The sequence below is a fragment of the Ranitomeya imitator genome, chromosome 6 (genome assembly GCF_032444005.1).
Source record: "Ranitomeya imitator isolate aRanImi1 chromosome 6, aRanImi1.pri, whole genome shotgun sequence".
Classification (NCBI taxonomy): Eukaryota; Metazoa; Chordata; class Amphibia; order Anura; family Dendrobatidae; genus Ranitomeya; species Ranitomeya imitator.
This window is the reverse complement of record NC_091287.1, coordinates 95,214,963-95,228,364: the sequence shown is the minus strand read 5'-3', so window position 1 is coordinate 95,228,364 and position 13,402 is coordinate 95,214,963. Positions and strand designations below refer to the sequence as shown.

Sequence of the window (13,402 nt, the reverse complement as noted above, 5' to 3'; positions counted from 1 at the left end):
GAATATGTTTAATAAAGACTATTTAGTAAGCTTAATTCTGCATGTTGAAAGCAACAATAAAAAACAGTGGAAACAGTGTTTTGTTGTTACAAAAACACTTTACATTTTTATTTTATTTATTTTAACCCCTTAATGACCGCCAATACGTCTTTTAACTGACCTGAGATATAAGAGAATAGCCTCCCCATACAGATGACAATTCAGCATCTGTCGGTTGTACACTATAGCTGACAACTTGCTGTACCAGCCACGATCAGTATTTGCACCATCTAAATCTGTTTAACCCCTTAGATGCTGCTGTCAATAGTGACTACATCATTATAAATGGTTAACAGAGTGTGGGGGCTTCTTCTTTGTCACAATTGGTGCCCTCAGATCATGATTTTATGGTCCTGATGTTTGCCATGGCCATTCATGACCAAATAGTGGCCTTAGAGTCTGATGGATGTAGTAATCTGTTTAGAAGTTAGCAACATTTAGGTGGTAAAAATACACATTTTCATTTCTGTCATACCACTTTGCATTAATTCCTGTAAAGCACCTGAAGGGTTAATAAACTACCTGACAGCAGTTTTCAATATGTTTAGGGGTGCTGTTTTTAAAATGGTATCAAGTTTGGGGGTTTCCCAATATATGGGACCCCTAAAGTCACTTCAAACATGGATAAGTCCCTAAAAAAATAAATTTTGTAAATTTCTTTGAAAAAATGAAAAATTGCTGCTACATTTTTAAACCTCCTAAAATGCTAACAAAATAAAATAACATTTTACAAATGGTGCTGATGTAAAGCAGACATGTGGGAAATGTTATTTATTAATGGTTTGCTGTTGTATGACTATCTGGATTAAAGGGATAATCATTCAAATTTAGAAAATTGCTAATTTTTTAACATTTTTCTCAAATTTTTGATATTTTTTATAAATAAACACAAAAAATGTTGAACAAAATTTACCATTATCATAAAGTATAATGTGTCACGAAAAAACAATCTCAAAATCACTGGGATTTGTTGAAGCGTTGCAGAGTTATTACCACATAAAGTGACACTGGTCAGATTTCAAAAATTTGGCTCGGTCACTAAGGGGTTAATATATATATATATATATATATATATATATATATATATATATATATATATATATATAGAAATATACCAGTATATAAAAATTGTCACCCGCGCTGATAAAATACGTTGCTAGGTACAGGGTAAAGATGGACACAGGGAGATTTGTATACCTGCACTGAGGAAAAGAGGGTTGTACTGCTTTGATAATCAGGGAGCAATATAATGGCATCAGTTGCAATTTATTCTTTCGTTACACATTGAATAAATATAATGATGCCTTATGGTCACCTCCCGATCAACTCCCGATGGTTGGTGTGTGTTCAATCCCACGCTGTAGGACTATGGGGCTGGAGGTTAGTGCAGGAGCGTTCTCCCCTGCTGGATTCCTCCTTCTCGCTGGTCACAGAGAGCTAGGCTAACCACCAGCTTCGAAGGGCCTGACGAAGAAGGATCGTATTCTTCGAAACACGTTAGTTAGCATTGTCCCTTCACGTGCCCGTCCGTCTAGCTGTGTGACGTCACATTTTTTCCACGCCCCTTTTACACTCCACCACTGCTTTGGCGTCACTTCCGGCCGGGGCACGCCTGAAGCTGGCGGTTTAGCCTAGCTCTCTGCGACCAGCGAGGATTCGCAGCAGTTTTCCATGAGTTTACAGTACCATGTAAACCTATGTAAAACAAAATTCGCAGTGCACATGCTGCGGAAAAAAACTCGCCGAAATGCAGTGTTGTTTTTTTCCGCAGCATGTCAATTCTTTGTGCGGATTCCGCAGCGGTTTACACCTGCTCCTCAATAGGAATCCGCAGGTGTAAAACCGCAGGTGGAATCCGCACAAAAACCGTGGAAATCTGCGGTAATTCCGCAGGGCTGTTTTCCTGCGGATTTGCCAAAATCAGTGCGGAAAAATCCGCACACCATTCCACAACGTGTGCACATACACTGAGAGTATACAACAAACCATCATCCAAACTTAAAATTACACAATGCTCTAATCCACTTCACAAACCTATATATTAACAGATGCACCTATATATGTGTTAGCCTATATCTCCACCTATGTATTATTTATATACTGAATCTTTATCAAATCTTTGTCAATTATTTTTAAAAGTTCCTAAAAAACGATTGAAGACTTACCTCTCGTGGTGATACGATTCTTCTGGGTCTTGGAGCTTCTTGTTGCAGCTGATATACTACAGATAATTGACAACAGGAATATATTACAATCTTTCTCAATCTTTGTATTATTATTTTTCCAAAAGGGCTAATGTATTAAGTAAAATAATCTTTAAAGGGACACTGTCACCTGAATTTGGAGGGAACAATCTTCAGCCATGGAGGCGGGGTTTGGGGGTTTTTGATTCACCCCTTCCTTACCCGCTGGCTGCATGCTGGCTGCAATATTGGATTGAAGTTCATTCTCTGTCCTCCATAGTACACGCCTGCGCAAGGCAAGATTACCTTGTGCAGGCGTGTACTATGGAGGACAGAGAATGAACTTCAATCCAATATTGCAGCCAGCATGCAGCCAGCGGGTAAGGAAAGGGTGAATCAAAAACCCCAAAACCCCGCCTCCATGGCTGAAGATTGTTCCCTCCAAATTCAGGTGACAGTGTCCCTTTAAAGACTTATGCTCTAAATACCAGTTCTTCCTATAAACCCTTATCAGTTTCTGTTTATATCATGTTTGAACCAAAGTTGAAAGTATCATTGGGAATAAAATTGTATGTTTTGTTTTCTGCAGTGCCAAATACATTGTGGATAACCTTCAAGGTGCCTGCCTTTCAGCATTCTCTACATTATTGGTGTTCCTATGTTAAAAATTACATCTGTCACTCACTGTCACAGGGGTTACCACAACAGAGAGGAGCCAGAAGACCGCAAAGTTTGATTGCTCCTACTCCTTCACTGAAAATAAGCACTTCACCTTCTTTTTAAATGCTGCTAATTTCTTTTGGCAGAACTGGGGTTAATCGGCCATGTTGGGAACTCTGGGAGTATGGGATCGGAGCTGAGCTCAGTTAGCCACTCCCATTCCCTTTATAATCTGGGTCCCGATTGAAACCCATGTCAGAGCTAGCTTATGCTGCATGGCTTGGAGGAGAGGTGTTTATATGGCGCCACCATAGTTGTAATCAACGTTACCTGATTATGGGCCCAACTAGATGTTTGCACCCCCCACCCTCCCTGCCCAGAGCCGGACCACTAGCTACGCCTGTGTTTTCCTGATAATGTACTGTCCATTTCATCCAATATTCTTTGTAGCTAAATTAACTGAAAGTCTTCTGTGCCATCATCTACATTGGTCAAAAAGGATCTTATTACACTGAGCATATTCTTGCTGGTCCAGATGCCGTTCAGATTCACTAACACATATGCCTATGCTAATGCTTTCAAACATGTGGTAACTCTGGGAAGACAAGTGGGCGAGCTAAGAAAATATCAGGGAGGTACAGAAGGCAGGTCGGAAGCTAACTGAGAAGCTAGTGCAAAGCATTATAGGAAATGTAGTCTGTAAGAAGCTGCCACGGACTGGAATTGTGGTCAGTAAAGAAATCATCATACTTAAAGGGGTTTTCCCATGAACAAAAGTTCATTTTAATCAATATATCTTGGAATAATATTAATTTCCATAATTGGATGTTTTTTTTTTAAATGTTCCTGTGCTGAGATAATCTTATAAATGTGCCCCTACTGTGTACTGTCTAATGGCCGTGTCTGACCGTACAGGTCTGATCATACCACAGCTCCTGGGCAGGGGAAGAACGAAAGAGAGTATACAGACAGGACAGCACAGGATCACAGATGATTGTGTAAAAAAAACCTTTAAAGAATCTTAAAGAAAACCCGCCGGACAAGTTCTTCAAGAGTTATGTCACTTTAGTGGTGCACCTCTTAATGAATTTGGCGCATCTTACTCCTGCACACCCACCATTAGGGCTCCTATATTTCCGTTGTCTGAAAAGATCTTTCAGAAAAAAAACACATAAACTGAGTTCAACTGAACTCCGTTCAGGTCATGTCAGCCTATGGCTCCATTGGGCGTTTGTCTGAATCGTATTTTCATGGAGACTGAGACAGAACCTCTAGACGCACCGTAGAAACAAAATGTGAACGGGGCTTAGGTCATTAGGTGAATCGTACGTCAAAGCAGAATTTATCTCCGTGAGTGATCTCCAACGATGGCTGAGATAAGTGTTTCCGAGCAAAAAACTGCAGCTTAAGAGGAAAGTGCTTCACTGTGAAAACATTACGGTTCAGGGATGCAAGAGAACGACAGAAATGAGCATCAGCGTTGTGTCTCTATGGTAACTAAGAGTTCAGATTATTGTTTTCTGGGGGACCAGACTCATTACATTATCGCTCTATGCAAATGCCTGACAATGATAGTATTACTTAGCTAAATGTCTGTATAGGAAGCCTGACAATAGTAGAATAACTACTGTATATGTTATAAATAAGTTTAAAGGGAAGGTACCGCGTTTGTAGATCATTAATTAATCAATGTAATGTAGCATAACATGCTGTTATAACCCAGATTTGAATGCATGTAAAACAGATTTCGTGTGATATATGAGTAGAAAGAATGCACTGGGGGCTGACATCTTGGTTTTGCAGCAGTAGCACGTCACTCTCAGTGTCAGATTACGGCACCCCATGGACATAGGAGATAATAGACCGGCTCGGACCCTATCTGTAACATTGCAGCAGCATTAGCAGTGAGCTGGGCACGCCTCTGTGGGCTGCAGAACTCACTGCTGTAGGTGTGACTAGCTGCCATTTTATTATAGTCCAGTGTTATCTGTTGAGCTCCACTTGCTCTCTATCGCAGGAGAGAAGCACTGACTGCTCCTCTGTACTCCAGGCACTGCAGGTTCTGGGCAGACATCCTCTGCTCTCACACTCTGCCGTGTGCTTCTCCTGCTGTGTCTCCGCCTCCCCACAATCCCACTGATCTCCGGTAAACTGCACTCTCCCCCTGTGTCGCTCTCCCTCTCTGTGTGGCGTGGGGGGGTCTCTGTGCGGCGTGGGGGGGTCTCTGTGCGGCGTGGGGGGGGTCTCTGTGCGGCGTGGGGGGGTCTCTGTGCGGCTCGGGGGGTCTCTGTGCGGCGTGGGGGGGTCTCTGTGCGGCGTGGGGGGGTCTCTGTGCGGCGTGGGGGATCTCCGTGCGGCGTGGGAGGGTCTCTGCGGCGTGGGGGTCTCTGTGCGGCGTGGGGGTCTCTGCGGCTTGGGGGGGTCTCTGTGCGGCGTGGGGGGGGTCTCTGTGCGGCGTGGGGAGGTCTCTGTGCGGCTGGGGGGGTCTCTGTGCGGCTGGGGGGTCTCTGTGCGGCTGGGGGGGTCTCTGTGTGGCTGGGGGGTCTCTGTGCGGCGTGGGGGATCTCTGTGCGGCGTGGGGGGGGTCTCTGCGCGGCGTGGGGGGGTCTCTGTGCGGCGTGGGGGGGGTCTCTGTGCGGTGTGGGGGATCTCGGTGCGGCGTGGGAGGGTCTCTGTGCGGCGTGGGTGGTCTCTGTGCGGCATGGGGGTCTCTGCGGCTTGGGGGGGTCTCTGTGCGGCGTGGGGGGCGTCTGTGCGGCGTGGGGGGGTCTCTATGAGTGTATGCAAGCATCGTCCGATGGGACTACAAGTCCCATCAGACGATGCCTGCTACAATGACAGTGATTGACACATTAGCCAATTATGGGACAGTAATAGTCCCATCATCCGGCTAATGTGTTGAATGAAAAAAAAATAAAAATACTCCATACATACTCCATATATACTCCATACATACATGCTACATACATGCTGCATACATGCTACATACATGCTGCATACATACATACTCCATGCATGCTACATACATGCTACATACAATACATTCATACATTACATACATATAGACATACAGTACATTAAACATAGATTTCATACTCACCATTACTTGTCATTTTGTTCCCCGAAGCCAGTGTCATCTGTAAAAAAATATGAAAAAAACAAACAACCAATATACTCCCTGTCCGCAGAAATCCACGAGTGTCCCACGACGATCTCCCGTGGAGAGCAGCAGCATCAGATAATGCGACTGCTCTCCAGGGGCTCCAGGAACACAATGACGGCAGGAAGGTATCCTTCCACCACTGTATTCCTCCGCCGCTGTAAAAAAAAAGTCCCTAGTCTCACTTTATGCCATTGCTGTATGAGGAATTTTCCCAGGCAGCAATTGCCATAAAGTGAGACTTTGTCCTAAGGTAACCTCTCAGTGATGCACTGCAGGAGCCATTGTCTCCTGTCAGTGTGTCACTGAGGGTCCTATAGAGTAGTGACATCACCCGATGTCACTGTTCTATAGGGGAGATCGTCGTGGGACACTCATTATTAATTGGACTACGGCGGAAAGGTAGTATACGGTTTATTATTTTACGTTTTTTGCAGGCGCTGAAGTATGGTAAGTATGGTGAAATGAAGAATATTAAAATACTTTTTTCCTAATGTGTGCGTGTTTTTTTTAACCCTTACTATTGGATTAATAACGGATAGGCGCCTTATTGACGCCTCTCCGTTATTAACCCGGCTTAATGTCACCTTACAATAGCAAGGTGACATTAACCCTTCATTACCCCATATCCCACCGCTACATGGGAGTGGGAAGAGAGGGGCTAAGTGCCGGAATTGGCGCATCTTATAGATGCGCCATTTCTGGGGCGGCTGCGGACTGGTATTTGTAGCCCGGGGGGGTTAATATCCATGGCCCCTCTCTAGGCCAGGGATTCAAGCTTGAGGAGGCTAATTTGCATATTCCAGGTGCCTTCTGGGAAAAGCGAAGAGTCTCCCTAAGCTAGAAGATCGTTGGGTACAGCCGGGACCAGCTGCTTGGAAAGAATCACCAAACCGCGCGCCGTAAGGCGCGCAAATTTTTGCCTGTAGGACATTATTGCAAGAGAGCTTGGCTGAGTAGATTACACAAGAAGGAAAACACACAGCAAGTCAGCAGGATCTAGGAGCAACATGGCAGATGTGACAACCTACATGGTGAGCTGCAGCATGTGCTACATGTTCACAGATCGACCAGAAGAAGAATTAAATTTCACCTGTCAGAAGTGTAGACTAGTGGCCCTTTTAGAAGAAAAGGTGCGGGGTCTGGAAGAAAGAATAGCAACTTTGAAACTCATCAAAGAGAATGAAGACTTCCTAGACAGAACAGAAGCATCTCTACTGGTCACAGAAGGTGAAAAAAGTGTCAGAGAACCTCCAAAAGCAGATGAGTGGAAGCATGTGACCAAAAGAAGCAAGAAGACCATGGAGAAATCACCAACCACACAACTGAAGAACCGATATCAAATCTTTGTAGAGGATGAAGATGGCACACCTAAGGATGAAGCAATACCAGCAAGCAAAAAAGAAAAGGGCACACAGCAACAAGTGACAGCAAAAAGTACAGCCAAGAAGCAACGAAGAGTGGTGGTGGTGGGAGATTCACTACTGAGAGGCACAGAAGCAGCCATCTGCAGACCGGACATAACTGCAAGAGAAGTATGCTGCCTTCCAGGTGCGATGATCAAGGATGTGACCGATAGGATACCAAAGCTCTTCAACTCCAAGGACGTCCACCCATTTCTTCTGATACATGTTGGCACCAATGACACCGCAAGGAAGGACCTACCGACAATCTGCAAAGACTTTGAAGAGTTGGGGAAGAAAGTAAAGGAACTGGATGCACAGGTTTTTTCTTCTATCCTTCCAGTAGACGGGCATGGCACCAGGAGATGGAACAGGATCCTTGATGCAAACAACTGGCTAAGACGATGGTGCAGACAACAAGGATTCGGATTCCTGGACCACGGTGTGAATTACTTGTACGATGGACTCCTCGCCAGAGACGGACTACACCTCAACAAACCTGGGAAACACACATTCGCCAGAAGACTCGCTACACTCATCAGGAGGGCGTTAAACTAGAAGAAGAGGGGACGGGAAGAAAAACATTAGACTTGAACAAAGAAGATCCAGGAAAACATACTCAGAAGGGAGGTAAGAACATTTCTAAAACAATCCACAGCGAGGAGATTGGAACAAAACAAAATCCTCTAAACTGCATGCTCGCAAACGCCAGAAGCCTGACAAACAAGATGGAAGAACTAGAAGCAGAAATATCTACAGGTAACTTTGACATAGTGGGAATAACCGAGACATGGTTAGATGAAAGCTATGACTGGGCAGTTAACTTACAGGGTTACAGTCTGTTTAGAAAGGATCGTAAAAATCGGAGAGGAGGAGGGGTTTGTCTCTATGTAAAGTCTTGTCTAAAGTCCACTTTAAGGGAGGATATTAGCGAAGGAAATGAGGATGTCGAGTCCATATGGGTCGAAATTCATGGAGGGAAAAATGGTAACAAAATTCTCATTGGGGTCTGTTACAAACCCCCAAATATAACAGAAACCATGGAAAGTCTACTTCTAAAGCAGATAGATGAAGCTGCAACCCATAATGAGGTCTTGGTTATGGGGGACTTTAACTATCCGGATATTAACTGGGAAACAGAAATCTGTGAAACCCATAAAGGCAACAGGTTTCTGCTAATAACCAAGAAAAATTATCTTTCACAATTGGTGCAGAATCCAACCAGAGGAGCAGCACTTTTAGACCTAATACTATCTAATAGACCTGACAGAATAACAAATCTGCAAGTGGTCGGGCATCTAGGAAATAGCGACCACAATATTGTACAGTTTCACCTGTCTTTCACTAGGGGGACTTGTCAGGGAGTCACAAAAACACTGAACTTTAGGAAGGCAAAGTTTGACCAGCTTAGAGATGCCCTTAATCTGGTAGACTGGGACAATATCCTCAGAAATAAGAATACAGATAATAAATGGGAAATGTTTAAGAACATCCTAAATAGGCAGTGTAAGCGGTTTATACCTTGTGGGAATAAAAGGACTAGAAATAGGAAAAACCCAATGTGGCTAAACAAAGAAGTAAGACAGGCAATTAACAGAAAAAAGAAAGCATTTGCACTACTAAAGCAGGATGGCACCATTGAAGCTCTAAAAAACTATAGGGAGAAAAATACTTTATCTAAAAAACTAATTAAAGCTGCCAAAAAGGAAACAGAGAAGCACATTGCTAAGGAGAGTAAAACTAATCCCAAACTGTTCTTCAACTATATCAATAGTAAAAGAATAAAAACTGAAAATGTAGGCCCCTTAAAAAATAGTGAGGAAAGAATGGTTGTAGATGACGAGGAAAAAGCTAACATATTAAACACCTTCTTCTCCACGGTATTCACGGTGGAAAATGAAATGCTAGGTGAAATCCCAAGAAACAATGAAAACCCTATATTAAGGGTCACCAATCTAACCCAAGAAGAGGTGCGAAACCGGCTAAATAAGATTAAAATAGATAAATCTCCGGGTCCGGATGGCATACACCCACGAGTACTAAGAGAACTAAGTAATGTAATAGATAAACCATTATTTCTTATTTTTAGGGACTCTATAGCGACAGGGTCTGTTCCGCAGGATTGGCACATAGCAAATGTGGTGCCAATATTCAAAAAGGGCTCTAAAAGTGAACCTGGAAATTATAGGCCAGTAAGTCTAACCTCTATTGTTGGTAAAATATTTGAAGGGTTTCTGAGGGATGTTATTCTGGATTATCTCAATGAGAATAACTGTTTAACTCCATATCAGCATGGGTTTATGAGAAATCGCTCCTGTCAAACCAATCTAATCAGTTTTTATGAAGAGGTAAGCTATAGGCTGGACCACGGTGAGTCATTGGACGTGGTATATCTCGATTTTTCCAAAGCGTTTGATACCGTGCCGCACAAGAGGTTGGTACACAAAATGAGAATGCTTGGTCTGGGGGAAATTGTGTGTAAATGGGTTAGTAACTGGCTTAGTGATAGAAAGCAGAGGGTGGTTATAAATGGTATAGTCTCTAGCTGGGTCGCTGTGACCAGTGGGGTACCGCAGGGGTCAGTATTGGGACCTGTTCTCTTCAACATATTCATTAATGATCTGGTAGAAGGTTTACACAGTAAAATATCGATATTTGCAGATGATACAAAACTATGTAAAGCAGTTAATACAAGAGAAGATAGTATTCTGCTACAGATGGATCTGGATAAGTTGGAAACTTGGGCTGAAAGGTGGCAGATGAGGTTTAACAATGATAAATGTAAGGTTATACACATGGGAAGAAGGAATCAATGTCACCATTACACACTGAATGGGAAACCACTGGGTAAATCTGACAGGGAGAAGGACTTGGGGATCCTAGTTAATGATAAACTTACCTGGAGCAGCCAGTGCCAGGCAGCAGCTGCCAAGGCAAACAGGATCATGGGGTGCATTAAAAGAGGTCTGGATACACATGATGAGAGCATTATACTGCCTCTGTACAAATCCCTAGTTAGACCGCACATGGAGTACTGTGTCCAGTTTTGGGCACCGGTGCTCAGGAAGGATATAATGGAACTAGAGAGAGTACAAAGGAGGGCAACAAAATTAATAAAGGGGATGGGAGAACTACAATACCCAGATAGATTAGCGAAATTAGGATTATTTAGTCTAGAAAAAAGACGACTGAGGGGCGATCTAATAACCATGTATAAGTATATAAGGGGACAATACAAATATCTCGCTGAGGATCTGTTTATACCAAGGAAGGTGACGGGCACAAGGGGGCATTCTTTGCGTCTGGAGGAGAGAAGGTTTTTCCACCAACATAGAAGAGGATTCTTTACTGTTAGGGCAGTGAGAATCTGGAATTGCTTGCCTGAGGAGGTGGTGATGGCGAACTCAGTCGAGGGGTTCAAGAGAGGCCTGGATGTCTTCCTGGAGCAGAACAATATTGTATCATACAATTAGGTTCTGTAGAAGGACGTAGATCTGGGGATTTATTATGATGGAATATAGGCTGAACTGGATGGACAAATGTCTTTTTTCTGCCTTACTAACTATGTTACTATGTTACTATGTTAGGCTATGAATATCAGCCTGCAGCTGTCTGCGTAGCCTTTCTGGCTATAAAATATAGGGGGACCCCATGCAATTTTTTTTTTGGGGGGTCCCCCTATTTTAATAGCCAGTAAAGGCTATAAAGACAGCTGCGGGCTGATATTCATAGCAGGCTACAGATATTGGCCCCCGGCCGTCGGCTTTCGTCCTCTGGCACAGAAAATTGCACGGGCGCCCACGCGTTTTTTTTTTTTAATTCAACCTCATAAAGGCCTCTTTCACACTTGCGTCGGTACGAGTCCGTCGCTATGCGTCGGGCCGACGTACCGACGCACGTTGTGAAATTTGTACCCGACGTGGGCAGCGGATGCAGTTTTTCAACACATCCACTGCCCATTCTGAAGTCTGGAAGGAGGGGGCGGAGTTTTGGCAGCGCATGCGCGGTAGAAAATGGCGGACGCGCTGGACAAAATTAAGTTCACTTGAACGTTTTTTTCGTGCCGACGGTCCGCCAAAACACGACGGATCCGTTGCACGGCTGACGCGACCACGCGACGTGTGGCCATCTGTCACAATCCGTCGCTAATACAAGTTTATGGGAAAAAAACGCATCCTGCGAGCACATTTGCAGAATCCGTTTTTTTCCACCAGATCCATTTTTTTCCCGCCGGATCCGATTTTTTTTACGCCGGATCCGTTTTTTCCTGCTGGATCCGTTAATTCCCGCCAGATCCACTTTTTTCCTGCCGGATCCGTTTTTTCCCGCCGGATCCGTTTTCCACAATTTCCTTTTTTTTCTGCCAGATCAGGTTTTTTTTCCGTCGGATCCTTTTTTTCCCCGCCTGATCCGTTTTTTTCCACAATTTCCTTTTTTTCTGTCAGATCAGTTTTTTTTCCATCGGATCCTTTTTTTTCCCGCCTGATCCGTTTTTTCCTGCCGGATCCGTTTTTTTCCACAATTTCCTTTTTTTTTTATGCCAGATCAGTTTTTTTTCCATCGGATCCTTTTTTTCCCGCCTGATCCGTTTTTTTCCGCCTTATCCGTTTTTTTTCCACAAGTTCCTTTTTTTTCGGCCAGATCAGATTTTTCCGCCGGATCCGTTTTTTCCCGCCAGATCCGTTTCTTTCCACAAGTTCCTTTTTTTTTTATGCCAGATCAGTTTTTTTCGCCGGATCCGTTATTTTCTCATTGAGTTGTATTAGCGCCGGATGGCCACACGTTTCATCCGTTTTTTTGCAGGATCCGTCAAAACAGCTGTTTCCGCCGGACGGAAAACACATACAGAGGAACGGTTGAATCGCGATTTCACCCGCCGCTATTGCGGGCACATATCAGTCATGTTTTTTTTTATTGACAGATCGGGCGATTCTGAACGCGGCGATACTAAATATGTGTAGGTTTGATTTTTTTATTGTTTTATTTTTGATGGGGCAAAAGGGGGGTGATTTAAAATTTAATTTTTTTTTTTCCATATTTTTAAAAACATTTTTTTTAACGTTTGCCATGCTTCAACAGCCTCCATGGGAAACTAGAAGCTGGCACAACTCGATCGGCTCGGCTACATAGCAGCGATCATCAGATTGCTGCTCCGTAGCTGAATTACAGGCTTGCTATGAGTGCCGACCACAGGGTGGCGCTCACAGCAGGCCGCCATCAGTAACTATAGAGGTCTCAAGGACCTCTATGGTTACCATCCTGACGCATCGCCAACCCCTGATCATGTGACGGGGGTGGACGATGCGCTCATTTCTGGCCGCGCGGCTGGAAGCGGTAGTTAAATGCCGCTGTCAGCATTTGACAGCGGCATTTAACAGGTTAATAGCGGCTGGTGAATTGCGATTTCACCTGCCGCTATTGCGCGCACATGTCAGCTGTACAAAACAGCCGACATGTCGTGACTGATGTGGGCTCAGCGCCGGAGCCCACATCAAAGGAGGAGACACGACATGCGCAGAACATGTTGCGTTTTTTACTGCGATGCATTTTTTCCCCAGAAAAAACGCAACATATGCACAAAAATTGCGGAATGCATTATAAATGATGGGATGCATATGTATGCATTTTTAAATTGTTTTTATCGCATTTTTATAGCGAACAAACGCAAAAAAATGCGAAAAATCCTGAACGTGTGCACACAGCCTCAAGGTGTATCTCCCCATCACACTCCATATGTGTCTCACTCATCATACTTCACGTCTCTTTCTCTCCCATCAGTCACTCTTAGGCCGGGGACACACACAACGTATAAAAAAAGGTCCGTTTTTGATGGACGAGAATCGCACAAATGTTACCAAAACAGTGATCCCTGTGCAGTGCGAGGATGCGATTTTCTCGCATCCAATGATCCGTTTGGCATCCGTGTGACATCCGTATGGCATCCGTATGGTGAGATT

General features: G+C 44.0%; 1 protein-coding gene across 1 annotated transcript in view; it reads right to left on the bottom strand.

Annotated features, from left to right (window-relative positions):
* Positions 1-13,402, bottom strand: part of CHN2 (chimerin 2) — a 476,488-nt gene that overhangs the window by 223,399 nt on the left and 239,687 nt on the right. The window contains exon 3 of the mRNA XM_069729934.1: positions 2,205-2,260. Within this exon, the coding sequence (XP_069586035.1) occupies positions 2,205-2,260 (56 nt within the window). The remainder of the gene's footprint in view (positions 1-2,204; positions 2,261-13,402) is intronic.